The sequence below is a fragment of the Neomonachus schauinslandi genome, chromosome 12 (assembly GCF_002201575.2).
Source record: "Neomonachus schauinslandi chromosome 12, ASM220157v2, whole genome shotgun sequence".
NCBI lineage: Eukaryota > Metazoa > Chordata > Mammalia > Carnivora > Phocidae > Neomonachus > Neomonachus schauinslandi.
In genome coordinates this window covers 33,245,136-33,261,418 of record NC_058414.1, presented here as the reverse complement: position 1 = coordinate 33,261,418, position 16,283 = coordinate 33,245,136, and the positions used below count along the sequence as shown (strand labels likewise).

Below are 16,283 nucleotides of genomic sequence, written 5' to 3'. Positions count from 1 at the left end.
AACAATGTCAAGAGAGGGTTAAATGAGGATAAAAAGGTTTAAGTTTCATACATTGCACAGTAAGAAGTAAAAGTGCCAATTAATGTTAGATTTTGCTAAGTCAGTGATGCTGTACTCCAGTGTAACTTTTAAAAATAGTAAAAAAAAAAAAAGTATAACTGCTGTAGGGGGGAAACTGGAATAATTAATAATCTCAATCTGAAAGAAGGTAATAAAATGAAGAAATTTAGAACAGAACTGGTAAGTAATAGGGCGCAAACAGTAAAATGGTAGAAGTTCAAATGTTTCAATAATTATGTTACATATGTATGGCATAGATGCTATCATTAAAAGCAAAGGTTACCGGACTGGATAAAAAAACAGCAAATATGCATTGCTCTCAAAACACACACCTAAAAACAAGGGAAAACAGAAAGTTGCAAGTCATAGGATGGGAAAATATATACCATACAAATATTAATCTAAAGAAAGCTGAATAGATAAATTACTATCAAAATAGGCAAGTTTTTTGAGGAACTTTAAGTTTGCTGAGGAATGGGTGAAGAACTAGAGGGGGGTGTTGGTTCAAGCCAGTTTATTTATTTGTTTTTTAATACTGTTTCCTGATGGGAATACTACAGTGGAGACAGGTAAATTGATGACACAGGAAAGATGTCTGTAAGTTCTTTGAGTAGAAAAAGGGATGAGATTTGGCGCCACAACAGAAGTGTTGACCTTAGGGACAGGGACAATGCTTTAACAAGCAGAGGATAAAGGCACGAGGTGTGTGTATATTGGTAGATAGATTTCTAAGAAGTTGAGACAGTTCTCTTCTGAGTACATCTATTTCCTAAAAAAAAAAAAAAATGTACCAGTGGAGTGTAGGAGGAGAGATTATTATTGGTTGGAGCAGAGGGATGGTGTGATACAGTTTTAACAATAGGAAAAACAGACTTCCTATGGAAATATACAAAGGTCATAGGTTGAGAGTTGAGAGCAGCGTTGAGAGTTCACATAACATTTGTTAATGATCCGTGTCAAGCAGGGCTAGTCAGTGTGGTTGTTGTAGGTCTTTTCCAGCCAAGTCCATGTGCATTGAGGATGCAAAGAAGGTGAAGAGTTTACTCTGTGCTCGGGTGAAGTGAGGTAAGACGTGTGCATAGTTTCTCTTCCCAGACCAAAGGAGACCCTCACCCCTCCTTCTGTCCTCTTAGAGGTATTGGCGATGAGGTGTTGAGTGGTTGTAGGGCTGGTTCTGCTGAAAAGAATGTCCCGGCAAACCCCATCTGACCCCACAGCTGCTTGTCCACTGAAATGAGGAGAATTACTTAGTGCTTTTGGTTCTCAGCTGTGGGCCTAGTTGCCAAATTTGAGACAAAAGGCAAGAACCCACTTTTAACTTCATGTCATTGTGACATCTGTCTGCAGAGAAGGAGCAAGCAGAGGCACTTAGATCCTGGCTTGTGGGACCAGCTCTAGGGCCCAGAAGGGTAAGTCATCCCCTCTACCTGTGGGTTATATCAGTGTCCCCTTTACGTTATCAATATTTTCCTCCTTTACCTGAGCGACTTTGAGTAGGTTTCTGTGCTTTGCAAATAAGTAATCTTTGACAAAAAGATTAGTTCCCTTGTGTGTATAAGTGAGGAGTGGTTTTCAAACTGTGCACTGTGGAGTCCAAGTTGTCACAGAGGCTTGTGAGCAGGATGGAAGAAGGAACAAAGATGTATGGCTTCTGGTCCTACTAGCCCACTTCAAATCTGACCTCTATTACATGCTGGGCTTTTGTTAGGGATTTTGCTTAAAAATGTTGTATTAAAGGGGTACCTGGGTGGCTCAGGAGGGTTAAGCATCCAACTCTTGATTTCGGCTCATGTCATGATCTCAGGGTCATGAGATTGAGTCCCGTGTAGGTGTCTGGGCTGGGCATGGAGTCTGCTTGGGATTCTCTCTCTCCCTCTCCCTCTGTCCCTCCCCTGCTCTCTTTCTCTCTAAAAAAAAAAAAAAAAAAAAAAAGTTGTATTAAAAAAATGAAAATAGGACCTACTCTTCCAATATATACACTGTGTAAATCCATTAATATTTATCTTTTGTGGTCAGAACTTCATGTTACAAGACAGGGAAGGTCTGAAGTCATTTCCCAGATTATGGGCCAAGGCATCAGGAATCCCTGAGTGTAGCTTCCTGGTTCTCTGACTCTCAGATCTTGTTCAACCAGCCACTCCCTGATCTGGAGGTGCAGGGGAGCATTGGTTCTGGGAAGATCAACAGGTTCTTCACATTACAATACCGTCACCTGTGTTTTCTTTCCCTTCTTCTCTCTCTTTAGTATTATCCAGAACTACAAACATTTTGCTGAGGGAGCCTCATTTCAGTGGGGGTCATGCCTCCGGGCAAGGGATTAGCAGCTCAGGTGATCTCATCGGTCTCTTCCAGGTCAATAATTTTACAGCTACATGAACTGGCAACTTGTTCTTGGCACGGTTAAAATGGGCATCCATTAATAGTTCTGGGAATCTCACAACTTACTAGCAAGAAATGTGAGGACCCCCTGACCAGCTGAAGAAGTAGAATTAGCTGAGAAGAAAGGACTGAACTTTAGCCTCGGGTCATGTGTAATGGTCACAAGTCAGTGATTCATTAATTTCTTCAAGCATAGGATTATTTTCCACAAATGGATCACATAATTTATTACCTCTTCAGAGGGCCTCTTGAAAACACTTGGAAAAATTGGCATGAAGAAGGAAGACTTCTAGTTAACCAAGTAAAACTTAACATTAAATCCAAGCTGGAAAATTTCTAATGCTTGTATTCTGAAGACCAGTTTTAGGAAAGGGAGCTACTACAACTTGTTCATTTTCTTGGAAGAAAATTCCAGAGTTAATGTTACCAATGAAAATCACATATTTTTGTTATTAATTTATATGTTTAATTTTGTAGATCCTGTGCTTAATAATTCTTTTTTTTTTTAAGATTTTATTTATTTATTTGAGAGAGAGAATGAGATAGAGAGAGCATGAGAGGGGGGAGGGCCAGAGGGAGAAGCAGACTCCCTGCTGAGCAGGAAGCCTGATGCGGGACTCGATCCCGGGACTCCAGGATCATGACCTGAGCCGAAGGCAGTCGCTTAACCAACTGAGCCACCCAGGCGCCTGCTTAATAATTCTTTACAGGCTTCCTCAGATGTGTAGTCTATGGTCTGAAAATCAGATCAGAATCATACATTTCTTTTTTTATTTTGTCTTAAAACATTAAATGAACTCATTATTAAAATAGTAAAAAGAGGGGTGCCTGGGTGGCTCCGTCGTTAAGTGTCTGCTTTCGGCTCAGGTCATGATCCCAGGGTCCTGGGATCGAGCCCCGCATCGGGGCTCCCTGCTCCGCGGGAAGCCTGCTTCTCCCTCTTCCACTCCCCCTGCTTGTGTTCCCTCTCTCACTGTCTCTCTCTCTGTCAAGGAAATAAATAAAATCTTAAAAAAAAAAATAGTAAAAAGACATCATTTTAACAATTTTTTTTAAATGAAAGACTGTAAGATTCCTATAGAGCAAATACTTAAAGAAAATAAACCCTAGACAGACTTCATTTTAAGTAGAAAAGGAAGCTCTGGGGAAGGAGGGCTTTGGGCTCCTGGCCAGCAGCTTTTCTAGGTGCTGTTCTTTGTGCTCCAGCAAGAGACCCTGTGTGACTGTCCTCCACAATCATGTTAATTCTATCAGTAGTTTCATTTAAAAAAATCACCTTATCAAAGGAGCTGAGAAATACCTTTCTTTTTGCTTCCCATTCTATCTGAAGGACTCTAACTTATACTTTATTTCAGATAGTTCCTCCTTTTTTTTTTTTTTTTGCATCAACTTCACAGCTTTCTGACTTTGTCCTTCTAGGCAGAACTGGTCATTTCCTCCTTAGGGATACCAGTAAGCCTAGAATCCATTGCTGACCTAAAATTTGTCTTTCCTCTGAGACGGTGAGTGGGACTGGTTATTTCTCTCTTGATGTATCTTCTGTCTAACACTGGGCCTTATATAGGGGAGGTGTTCTATAAACATCCATTGAGTAAAAGGAAATCCAAGCTCACACCAGAATATAATATTTGTTCTTTTTAAGACAACTTTTATTGTTTTCTTCTAGTAATAATACTATCCAACCATTGTAAAAAATTCAGAAAAGACACCCACGTTTGAATGGTCTGGTTTTCAAAAGCCTATGAGTACCAATTGAATCTCTATCTTTTTATGCCTTACTTCTAAGGTCCTCGTAGACTCCTTTTCTTCTACCATTAGGAATTCCCTAAAGGGTATATTCTGTGTTTCAGAATAGGCCTGTTGTTGTGTGTTGCCATGGCGAACAGAGATAGGACTCCAATAACCAAGCCAGAACTCAGCTGTTGTCCCTGACAGCTTCACGGAAATGCTGCTTCAGGTTGGAACCCTGTTCCCAAGCTGCAGCCTCCAGGATGTCTTGGTGGGAGGAAGGCCAGCACTTGATTTCTCCCTCTCAGTACTGGACATGCTGCCACATCATGCAATGCAGTTGAGAGGGCGGGTAGTTTACCGTGGCATCCCGCGGCTGGTTGGTAAGGGTATGACACGCATCACACGCTTAGTGAAGAGGTCCCATTGTTATATCCCCTTGAAGAATCTGCTTTGTCATTTTATTTTATTTATTTTTTTTTTTAAAGATTTTATTTATTTATTTGAGAGAGAGAATGAGAGAGAGCACATGAGAGGGGGGAGGGTCAGAGGGAGAAGCAGACTCCCTGCTGAGCAGGGAGCCCGATGCGGGACTCGATCCAGGGACTCCAGGATCATGACCTGAGCTGAAGGCAGTCGCTTAACCAACTGAGCCACCCAGGCGCCCCTGCTTTGTCATTTTAAAGCCCTACATTCCTTCTCTAATGGTGAATTATTTCTCCAGGGCACTATTGTCTGCTCTTTCCAATTACACTACTCTGAACTTTTCACTATCTCCAGGCATAGATCTCTCTCTGTAAGTCTGAATCTCAATAGTGCATAGAACTCAAATTTATGCTCCAGATGGCTCCTTAGTCCCCATGTAATAGTGCAGAATGGTCCTTTCCCTTTTCCTTTCTTTCTTTCTCTTTTTTTCTTTCTTTCTTTCCTCTTTCTTTCTTTCTCTCTTTCTTTCTTTCTCTTTCTCTCTCTCTCTCTCTCTTTCTTTCTTTCTGAAAGACCGGGGGGGGGGGGGCGGTGGCAGAGAGAGGGAGAGAATCTTAAGCAGTTTCCACGATCTCACGACCCTGAGCCGAAGTCAAGAGTTGGAAGCTTAACTGACTGAGCCACCCAGGTGCCAAAAGAATTGTCCTTTTTTAACAGAATAAAAAATTAAAAAAAAAAAAAGAACACTCAGTGAATATACTGTTTTTCCTAATTTGTATCATTAGCACTAGCTCTATTATTCTAAATCATAATAAATGGTTTACCTATATAAAAGATATTGTTCGTAGTTAGTTTTTCTCATTATAAAAAAACCTCTGAAGTGTAGTCTGTTGGGTTAGCGAGTCCTGACAGCCGATGTATACTTTGCTCTTTGAGGGACCAGTTCAAGGTATGCTTTCACCGGTGTATATTATGTTCAACTGAGTTTATGTAACTCATATAGAGAAAAGTGAATTTACTTTTTCTCCTGGAAAGCTTGAGTTTTATTTTGCCTGGAGATATATCTGATGTTATTCTGTTGCTTTACTTGTGTAGACACAACCTGTGTGTTTCTTGCAATTAGTGTTTCATGAATAACACCCAGTTACAGGAAAATGAAACCCATCTTTAACAACAATCATAAATACTGGATATACTTGCATGGTAGATTCAGATAATATATTTTTTCATGGCTCACGATATCTTTTAATTAGTTGTAGGGACTGGGACTGCAAGGCCTTTTATTATTTATAATGCTGTACAGTCTGACAAATCAGATGTGATTGTTTTGTTATGCTTAGTTCTACTGAACATAGAGAATGTGCTCAAGATTGCTTTATTTATTGCTTTGAATCAAATCTACAGAGAACTACACATACTTCAAACTCAGGATTCATCAACAAAGAGATACATTAAGACCCTCAAGTGGTCACTTTATTAAACAAATACAAATCTGAAACATTTATGGTAAAATATATCAATTGAACAAAAATGTGTGTAAACAGTGATTCTACAACTGGGAAGATATGTCAGTTTTATTAATTTTGGTGACATCTTCCCAACCATGTCTAATCTTCAGTATCTTCTTCCTCAAGCACGGCAGGCACAGTAGGGCTTTGCAGAACAGGACAACAATCGGAAGGAAGACAGCTATCATAAAAGTCGGAGGTGTGTACCACACAAATTGTTTTATATCTACCCATTTATTCCAGGCAAAAATCAATGCATGTATTGTGCCCAGAAGAAGGGAAACAATTCCTAGCTTGCTCTGCAAAAGAAAAAAAAAATGGTGGGATTGGTTCAGTAAGAGTTTATTCCATCCTACCTCATCTGTTCTGTTGCTTGGAAATTCCATCTGTAATCGTTTCCCTATTATATTTCTCAACAATGCCCACTCACATCTTTCCATTCTCCTCACACATCCCCACCTCACCCCCTTACGTTGGGTAATGTTTTGTCCACAGGTGATTTAAGTTGAGAAAATTCACAATCAACTCCTTTCAACCTCAGCTAATCAATAACACCGTCTTTCTTTTCTCTCCATACTTTGTTCATCTGTCTGATGACATTTATTTTATGGTGCTTTGTCTCTTGAGCATTTGCCTTCATTCTGCCTATCAAGAGACATCTACAGTTGGGGACTTTGACTCATCACAGATTCCCTGCAGAATTAACACAATGATTCGTGCATTTTAGGTGCTTAGTAAATATTAATAGGTTGACTGACGATTAGTGCAAAAATCAATTTGATGCCAGTGATCTTTATCAATTATGAAAGCAACCAGAGTAACTGATTCTGATTTTGGTACATGAATACTAAGGTGAATGAGTGTGGCCCATGTTAAAAATCAAACATTCAGGGTCACCTGGGTGGCTCAGTCATTAAGCGTCTGCCTTCGGCTCAGGTCATGACCCCAGGGTCCTGGGATCGAGCCCCACATCGGCTCCCTGCTCTGCGGGAAGCCTGCTTCTCCCTCTCCCACTCCCCCTGCTTGTGTTCCCTCTCTCGCTGTGTCTCTCTCTGTCAAATAAATAAAGTCTTAAAAAAATAAAATAAAAATTAAAAAAAATCAAACATCCTGATAAAGTGGAAAAATGCCAACAACTATTTCCACTGTTTACATAACACATAGAGATATGAAGATGTGAAGAAAAATTTCAACTTGTATTGGGATACTTGGCACTATCCAGAAAAAGTTGCTTAAAAATAGTTGTTCACCTATGTAATTTTATGGCATTCTGACAATAGCTCTTCTAGATAAGTTTTGACTTCTATTCGCTTTACTGGAAATGGTCATTAGCCTGCCAGAATGAATCCAACTCACAATTATTCAGCAGTAAGCACTCTTAAGCCCCAATGAATACAATCAAAAGCTAAGTTTATATTTTCAAATATCAATCTCCAAGGTAAATCATAGAATAACTAATTCTTGGACTGTAAATGGAAAGTTTCTAGGTTATTAATTGAAAAATATATGTGATTGATTGAAGATTAATTTTACCAAATGTGTACTGTATACTTATCATGGATTAGGTCTTGTGTACACAGTAGAATGGGCTGGGTAGTCAAGATGCAGTGCTTGGATTCCTAATTAAACGTAAAAAGTGGTGCTCAGCATATGTGTGACAGGCAGAGCAAATGTAAAAACAACGTATTTAATGAGGAACAGAGAACTCTAATGGCTATCAAGCTAAGCCTACACAATCAGCAAATATTGTGCTTGGAAAATGTGGCACCATTTCTAAGCTCCATTGTAATAATTCAGATGGAGACATGTTTTCCTGCCTAATCAGATGTTCTGGTAAAGTTTCTGTAGGAGTATATGTAAAAGGGATAGTGGGGAAATGTCTGACTTTGTGGGAATTTCCAAAAATGAGCACCCATAGAAGCTAAACTATGTACTTTAAAAAAATTTCGGCAGTGCTTACGATTAAACTAAATTCATCCTTTGCATCCTGTCAGACACGGATTTCCCGTGAGTTCTGGCACACTGCTCTTCTTATGGTGTAATCTACCACTAGGAGATGAACCTCCCTCTGTAAGTCCGAGATAATCTTGAATTCCAAGAATACTGACAAACTTCAAGTCAGTAAGCTACATAAAATGTAAGTTGGAAAAAGCAGTCTTTAAAATTGGATATTAGTTGGGCGCCTGGGTGGCTCAGTTGGTTAAGTGACTGCCTTCGGCTCAGGTCATGATCCTGGAGTCCCGGGATTGAGTCCCGCATCTGGCTCCCTGCTCAGCGGGGAGCCTGCTTCTCCTCTGACCCTCCCCCACTCAATCTCTCTCTCTCTTACATAAATAAAATCTTAAAAATAAAATTAGATATTAGAATACCTTTGGTAATTAAAACTCCAAATTTCAATGAGAGATGCATTTTTAAAGGTAGTACCAAGTTGTGTAACTTAAAAGGCGTAAGTAAAATCAGGGGGCAGGCAAAAGAATATTTTTATTTGGGCAGAACGAATAAACCATGAATATTAAATTCCTCAAATATCACCTGTGGAGTTATTAGGTGGACAGAAAATTGTCTAACAAGTTTCAAAGGTTAGAAATAGTTTTCTTTGAGTAATGCTTTTTATTTGTGTCTAGAAAATACTTCTACTTAGAAGTGATAAGGAAAAATTATCGGGGAGCACCTTTTTGATTGAAACAAGTGTGGGATCTTTGCTACTGGAAAACCATTTGTTATTTTTTATGGGACAAAGTCAATATAGTTGGTGGTATTCTAAGCACAGAAAAGATTTGCCTCTCTGAGGGACCAGAGTTATTTGATATATAATTTACCTGAATATAGTGAAATTCTCTCCATGTCAAAGAATCGCTCACGGATGGAATGGATGTCACAGCCAACAGAGCCAGTATTCCAAGTGCCACAATTCCCAGAGACACATACATTTCCATTCTCCAAACATCATGCTCAATCCAGGCATCTTCTTTGTTTTGTTGGACCTACCAGAGGGTGAAAAGGGGAAAGAAGGAATGCAAACAACATCTTTTTCCGGCAGATGAATCGCCTTCTACATTCCCTCTGTCCACCATGGAGGGCCTGATAACTAGGAGCCTCCACAAATTTGTGACTTTGTTTGTGCAATTCTTCTATGAGAAACGACATAGGAGCCCTCAATCTCTTTCCTTGAATGCAGCATTTACATAAATCTGTTTTGCTAATTCATATAATAGTTACTTGCTAGTTAGGATTGTAATGTGCATGCTTGTGTGGTAAATAAGAACAATTAGCATTAAAAAAGGAATCTTGTGAGGGTGGCAGAAGGTTGCTGTGTGGCCCTGTCCATGAACAAAATACGCATTTAAGTTGTTAAAGTTATAGTTTACTATTTTCAACATAAAAAAAAAATTCCTCTGTGTGAAACTATATATAACCAAGCTCCAATGAAGCGTTATAATAAAACATTGAAAAATGCAGATTACATTCCCGACACAGCATTTCAAAAGAGGTTTGGGGTATTGATATTAAAATAAGAAAGCGTTAATTTGTTAGACAATTTAGACTTTTTAGTTTAGTGGTACTTTCAACATCGTCACCCTACCTGTTGATATGCCCAGTTGAGCAACTTGTATCTGTAGGATCGCCTCATTGGATAGGATAGACTATAAATTGCATGCAGCACAGCAAAAAAGAAACTGAGAAGCCCCAATTGTTTTCTTGTTAACATCCATCTATCCAACCAATGTGGAAATTTCTTATATTTGGTTCCGTTATGAAGCTGTACAATGCCTGCGATCACCCCCGGCAAATAGACTAGCGCCAAGAGGGTGATGGACACCATTGGCAAGACTTTGTTGATGACCAGGATTGGAATTTTATAAAAATACTGTTGGTGGGAAGTTACAAAAGGGTGGATTATTTCCCTCAGGAGAGTGTAAAGGAAAGTCAGAGATGATATGACAGCAGCAATTTTAATTGGCCAGCGCCACATTGGAAAGAGTTCTTGTTTGTGCTGAAGCTCAGAGGGGCAGTCAAATCCATCAAAGTGGGTTGTTTGGTGCATGTGTGAAAACACAGTTCTTTTCAGCATGCTGGTCTCTCCCGAGTCCTTATCCTACAAAGGGAAGAAAATCAACATCTTAAACAAACAATGGGATTTCTCTTCAATGCATTACTTATTTTGCTCATGGTGCTTATCAGTAAAAAATTTTAGGACATTCAGAACCTTGCTTTTGGATACTGATGTAGAACTGATTGAATATGGATTTAGCTATGCTGGGATTCTCCATTAATTTCTGTTGTTTTTCTTTAAGACAAAGGAATACATGCTTTTTTTAAAGACAGAAGATTATCCATGAAAGCTGAGACCGTTGTGTTTCTACCTCGAAGGCATGAAATGGAATAATGTAAGTGGGAAACTAAGATTGAAAACCGTAAAAAAAATCCAGTAATCTTGGGCAAAAATAACAAAACTTGTATTGTAATGGTTGAATTTGTTTTATAATATTCTTACTGGTAATTGGGCAACTCTCCACAAAGAACTGAGGAGCAAATTCTTCATTAATTCAAGTACAAAGGGTCAGGAATAATACAGTCATTACAGTTATAAAAATATATAATTTCCATCATGCTGTACTTTGATTTTATATTTCTAAAATATCTCATTTCTGCAAGTAATGATTGACAAATACTCTATCAGAAGGTACAAAGGTTATATACATAGTTAAATCCCATAGAGATGATCTATTTCCTAAGAAAGTCATACTTCTTTATCCAGTTGCATTTCTAAGCAGTCAACAATTCACAAAAGGTTATGTTGACTATTTTGTCATTTCCCCAACTGACTGATATACCAGAAAATTAAAACAAAACAAAACACTTCTATATAAGAACTTAGGATGTTTCATATTGTGCTGCTTTAATGAATTAATTTACTTTTTCACTCAATAGGCTATTCCTCATTTCTTATAGCTCTCTATGTAGAACTGTAACATTTTAATGTTTAATGTGATGTGATTATCTTGTTCATTTCCTCATTTTATGCAGAGAAACCTTAATTCACATAGTTCTCTATAATTTTTGGTGTTTAAAAGTAGCCTCTCGGGCGCCTGGGTGGCTCAGTTGGTTAAGCGACTGCCTTCGGCTCAGGTCATGATCCTGGAGTCCCGGGATCGAGTCCCGCATCGGGCTCCCTGCTCGGCAGGGAGTCTGCTTCTCCCTCTGACCCTCCTCCCTCTCATGCTCTCTGTCTCTCATTCTCTCTGTCTCAAATAAATAAATAAAATCTTAAAAAAAATAAAAATAAAAAAATAAAAGTAGCCTCTCGCCATTTGACTTTTACTTTCAGTGATAAATCACTGTTACATCCAATGCTTTCTCTGGTGGCCCCATTTAGAAGAGAGTTGAGCATGATACATAGGACAGCTTCTGTCATCTCTGCATGTGCAAACAATCTAAGTACAATCAACTGAGATCGATTTTCTGGTTAACGATGAAAAATTATAGAACAGCAAGGAAGATGGTTAACTTGAAAAATGAAAATGGTTTTATTTTATGCACACTTACTTTATAGAATATGCACCTGTAATAGCTTATTATTCCTATTAAAATAACTAACAAAAATAATTTTAAAAAGTAACGTTATATAAAATTGTTGCATACACTATCTTTCCTATTAAAATAATTAAGATAAAATACTTTCTGTAAAAACTGCAGTTGACATCATTTGGAAAGGCAAAAAGAGTTTGGAACCGAAAATTTCCACCACTTTTTCAGTCAAATAATGTAGTAAGAAACATTCAATCTTCAGGTGGCACAAAAGTGGGACAAGTGATTCTTATTCCAAAATTGAATTTATTTGTTTAAACGGTGAATCATCAATCAACTTGATGATCTCTTGGTAACTGCCATAAAGCCTATGAAAAAAATGCATGCTTATAAAACTACTGTTATATGGGCACTGATGACTCTCTTAAGAAACTTAGACCCACAGAAAGTTAGAAGGAATTGGAAGGGCCTTGGAGCTGATCTGGTCCAACTCTCTAATTTTATAGATAAACCAAGACCCAGGATTTTCAGTGACTTATTTGAGGTTATTCAGCTAAGTCCATGACAGTCGTCAAGGTACAATTTCTCTTATATACCACCCTGCACCTTTGCCCATCGCAGTATCAGTGACAGGAATCCGAGTGAAGATACCTGCCAACTGGGTGAAAATCACTGTTAGAACCCTAGGAGATACAGGACAGCATTGAAATTCTGTGTCTAGATTTCAGTGAATTATTATTTTTTATTTTTTTAAAGATTTTTTATTTATTTATTTGACAGAGAGAGACACAGCGAGAGAGGGAACACAAGCAGGGGGAGCGGGAGAGGGAGAAGCAGGCTTCCCGCGGAGCAGGGAGCCCGATGTGGGGCTCGATCCCAGGACCCTGGGATCGTGGCCTGAGCCGAAGGCAGACGCTTAACGACTGAGCCACCCAGGTGCCCTGATTTCAGTGAATTATTATTAATATATTACCAAGTAATCATCTTCTTCTGGATTTCCCCTAGGCTTCACTGTCCAAAGTTCTTCTTGGTTTGTAATATCTTGTCTGCTCTCCATTAATTCTGTAAAATAGAATAGCGTCAGCTATTCTCATGGAAATGAGAAATAAACATCATTGTCTTCTTCACGTCTATACTATTTAAGACATTAATGTTTGATAGGGCAATAGAAAAATCTACTTACATAAGGACTAGAGTGGCCTAGAAAGTACAATTAAAATAGTGACTGATTTACCATTTAACCTCACATAATCTGTCGGAATCTCAAACCATGCCCTTGTGTCAATAATAACAGCTTTGCTTTGTCCAGCTATTGGTGCAATGAATGACAAACTGTCTATATGGAATTCAAAGGGTCAGATGTTGCCTTTTATTTTAGGAGAAGTTAACTCCAGGTGCTCAGTTAGAGGAAAGCCAACTCTGCTCAAAGGTAAATTGAATTAGGAATGCATTTTTTTGGGTAACAATGTTATCAGTAGGAGTTAGCTGATGTAAGATTATACTTTAGGAAGTTGTATTTGGAGAAAGGTCCCTCCTTTGCCATACGACTCAGTCTTGGCTTATCACAGTTCTCTATTCCCTTGATGGCACTGGCTGGCTTAGGGATGGCATACAACCCTAGTTGAACCAATTAGAGTCCTTCTCTGATATTTATATATGGGAGTGGAAGGTAAAGAGATGTCTTTTAACATTTTGTTAAGTTGGGATGAAAGAAGCCTACCATGCTTTCTTCTACTTGCTCTAAGGAGGAAGAGGTCTTCAACAGAACAGAAGAAAGCCAACACACAAAAGTACAAGCGAGAAATGGGGAAAGACATAGAAGCGTCCTGGTGGTATATTTTAAGTATTTAGAGTTCCTGAGACCAGATCATGAATTTTTCAGTTACACAAGCCAATACATTCCCTTTTTTGCTTTAGTTTGATTTGGCTGTCTATCACTGGCATTTGAAAGAGTTCTGAGTAAAACATATGCCAATCATCAGGTATTTATGGAACTCAACTCTATGGTAGACAATGGAGGAGGAAAAAGAAATGAGACTTTGTGTCTGTTCTGGAGGGCCTCCAGTCTATATGCTTAATAAGTATAATTCCAAATCATTTAGTGATTTAACCAACATTATAAATAGAGTAATCTGGGAGGTAAGTATGTGTCTAGGAATAGGAATAAAAGTTTTTTTTCTTTTTTTAAGATTTTATTTATTTGACAGAGAGAGAGCACAAGCAGGGGAAGCAGCAGCAGGAGAGGGAGAAGCAGGCTCCCCGAGTGGGAAGCCTGACTCGGGTCTCAATCCCAGGACCCCGAGATCATGACCTGAGCCAAAGGCAGACGCTTAACCAACTGAGCCACCTGGGCACCCCAGGAATAGAAGTTTTATCTACTGTAACCAAACAAGGAATAATTCACTATGTTTAGATGTTTTAACTGTGTTGTAGGACGGCAAAGATGTTAACATGCAAATCTACACTTATTCAATGTTAACTCATTAACTATATTGTGAACAACAATATTAGGCAGTGGGAATACTAAGTTAAATGAGATGGAGCCTCTGCTCTCACAAACTCAAAGTCTAGGGGAAAAGGCAGAAATTTCAACAACTGTGTGGTAGTGCAATGGATTCCAAAGAAAGACAGTTTTATAGGCAGATTGTGGCTGGAAAGGGTGAGGGCTCTCTTGTAGACCTGGTCCTGGGGCCTCAAGCAAGTTGGCAGTATTTGCTGATGGAGGGCCACTTTGTACAGAATCTGGGTGAAAAGGCACAGTGGCCTTGGAGAAGTATCCACCCATTCATGTGCATGGTAGGGAGACCATACTGGAGAGCAAGGCCAAGGAAACGCCCAGGGCAGTGAGGGAGCCTGTTGGCTCTGTGGTCCACAGTCAAATTTGTGCCAGAAGCCAAGAAAATAAAATATCTGTCAAATAAAATATGTTGGTTTCCATCAGACATTAACCAAATATATAATTTAAATTCTGCAGTAACATCTTTTCATGGAAAAAAAAAAAAGGGAAACAACACAGTGTTCAGATGTTAGGAACTCCAGATTTGACCCAAAGTTCTCTAACTTTCATCCCCTTTCAAAAGCAAAACATAGTTCTGATGTGACTGTTCCGTTTTGCTGTACCAGGATGGCTGACCTGATGTTCCTGCTAAATATTGACACAGCCCAACTGACTCATGTTTTTGTCAAAGAGTTTAGAATATGAAGAAACTCATTGACTGGAGCACAATATGGATTGCACTGCATTTCCAAACCTTCTATGCTTTCAAGTATGTACTTGCTTCCCCACATTTAACTACCTAAAGGTAAGATGTTTTCCTTCTCTAGGCTGTTTTTTTAAGCATTGCTTAATATCTGTGTTAAATAAATCTAAGTAAATGTCAGGATGTCCTGTGAAATTTTTTTTTTTTTTTAGATTTTATTTATTTATTTGATACAGAGAGAGAGAGCACAAGTAGGCAGAACGGCAGGCAGAGGGAGAGGGAGAAGCAGGCTCCCCGCTGAGCAGGGAGCACGATGCGGGGCTCGATCCCAGCACCCTGGGACCATGACCCGAGCCCAAGGCGGCCGCTTAACCGACTGAGCCACCCAGGCGCCCCGTGAAATTTTTTTTAAAGAGAAAGAAATTTGGGGCGCCTGGGTGGCTCAGTCGTTAAGCGTCTGCCTCCCGCTTGGGTCGTGATCCTAGGGTGCTGGGATCGAGCCCCGCATCGGGCTCCCTGCTCCACGGGAGGCCTGCTTCTCCCTGTCCCACTCCCCCTGCTTGTGTTCCCTCTCTCACTTTCTCTCTCTCTGTCAAAAAATAAATAGAATCTTAAAGGAAAAAAAATAAAATAAAATAAAGAGAAAGAAATTTAGAAGTGTTTGTAAATTTTATGTCTCCCCTTCCAGTGGGTTTGACCCACGCATTATATGAAGCCTTCCTTGATCGACTATTTGGATAGAACTTGAACCCCAAACCAGATCCTGACGGAGTAGGACTAATGATCCCAGAACTTAAAATGAAAACTTCCTGTTACTAGGAAACCTGAAGGCAAGTCACACGATTTTAAGCACCACGAACCAATCATGCATTAATGCTATGCAAACTCGCAGCGATTTTGCCAAGCTGGAAAACTTGCCATCAGAATCCAACCGAAGGACAAACCTTAATCGTATCCCTCGAGCCCCCAGCGAAAGGACTTCCTTGTGAGTCCCTGGCTCCCAGCCCCTGGACCAGCCACAACGGAGCAGTGTGCTCCGGCCGAGAGCTGCGCTGGAGGGCAGCGCGTCCTGGAGCCGCGCATAAGGGGCGAATTGAACTGCTCTCGCCCGGAAAGCCGCCGCCCCAGGGGTGGGAAGGCTTGCAAGCCGCTACACCCCTCGCGAGGCTGCGAGCCCGCGCCCGCCCTCGCGGGGACACACGGAGGCGGGGAGCAAGCAGCGAGCCGGGACGATTCAAGGGACTCACCCACTCCTCGGCGCGACCAGACGGTAAGTTGGGGCGCAGCTGCTGCGGGGACCGGCCAGCCCCACGAGGTGTCCGAGTCCCGGAGTGCCGAGCCTGCTCTCCCCCTGCAGACCCCGCCTCTTTGTCAAAGGCCCGTCCAGCGCCACCTGCAGGTGCCGGGCGACCGCACGGCTCCTGCCTCGGAGGGACAGTCCTCGGTGGTCCCA

The 16,283-nt window shown here is 40.2% G+C and overlaps 1 protein-coding gene across 1 annotated transcript; it reads right to left on the bottom strand.

The window, feature by feature from the left end:
• Nucleotides 1-6,050: 6,050 nt before the first annotated feature.
• Nucleotides 6,051-15,989, bottom strand: STEAP1 (STEAP family member 1). The gene is made up of 5 exons (XM_044920143.1): nt 15,775-15,989; nt 12,604-12,692; nt 9,685-10,197; nt 8,921-9,085; nt 6,051-6,400 (listed from the first exon to the last, which is right to left on the bottom strand). Exons 2-5 carry the CDS (start codon nt 12,685-12,687, stop codon nt 6,143-6,145), a joined length of 1,020 nt encoding a protein of 339 aa, XP_044776078.1. The 5' UTR covers nt 12,688-12,692; nt 15,775-15,989; the 3' UTR covers nt 6,051-6,142.
• Between the last annotated feature and the right edge of the window lie 294 nt (nt 15,990-16,283).

Excerpts from the sequence above, each read along its gene's own strand:
- STEAP1 (XM_044920143.1), bottom strand. The coding sequence starts at position 12,687 with ATGGAGAGCAGACAAGATATTACAAACCAAGAAGAACTTTGGACAGTG. Across the intron at positions 10,198-12,603 it reads CAGAAGAAGATGATTACTTG|GATAAGGACTCGGGAGAGAC; the intron begins GTAATATATTAA and ends TTCCCTTTGTAG. Across the intron at positions 9,086-9,684 it reads TCAACTGGGCATATCAACAG|GTCCAACAAAACAAAGAAGA; the intron begins GTAGGGTGACGA and ends ACCCTCTGGTAG.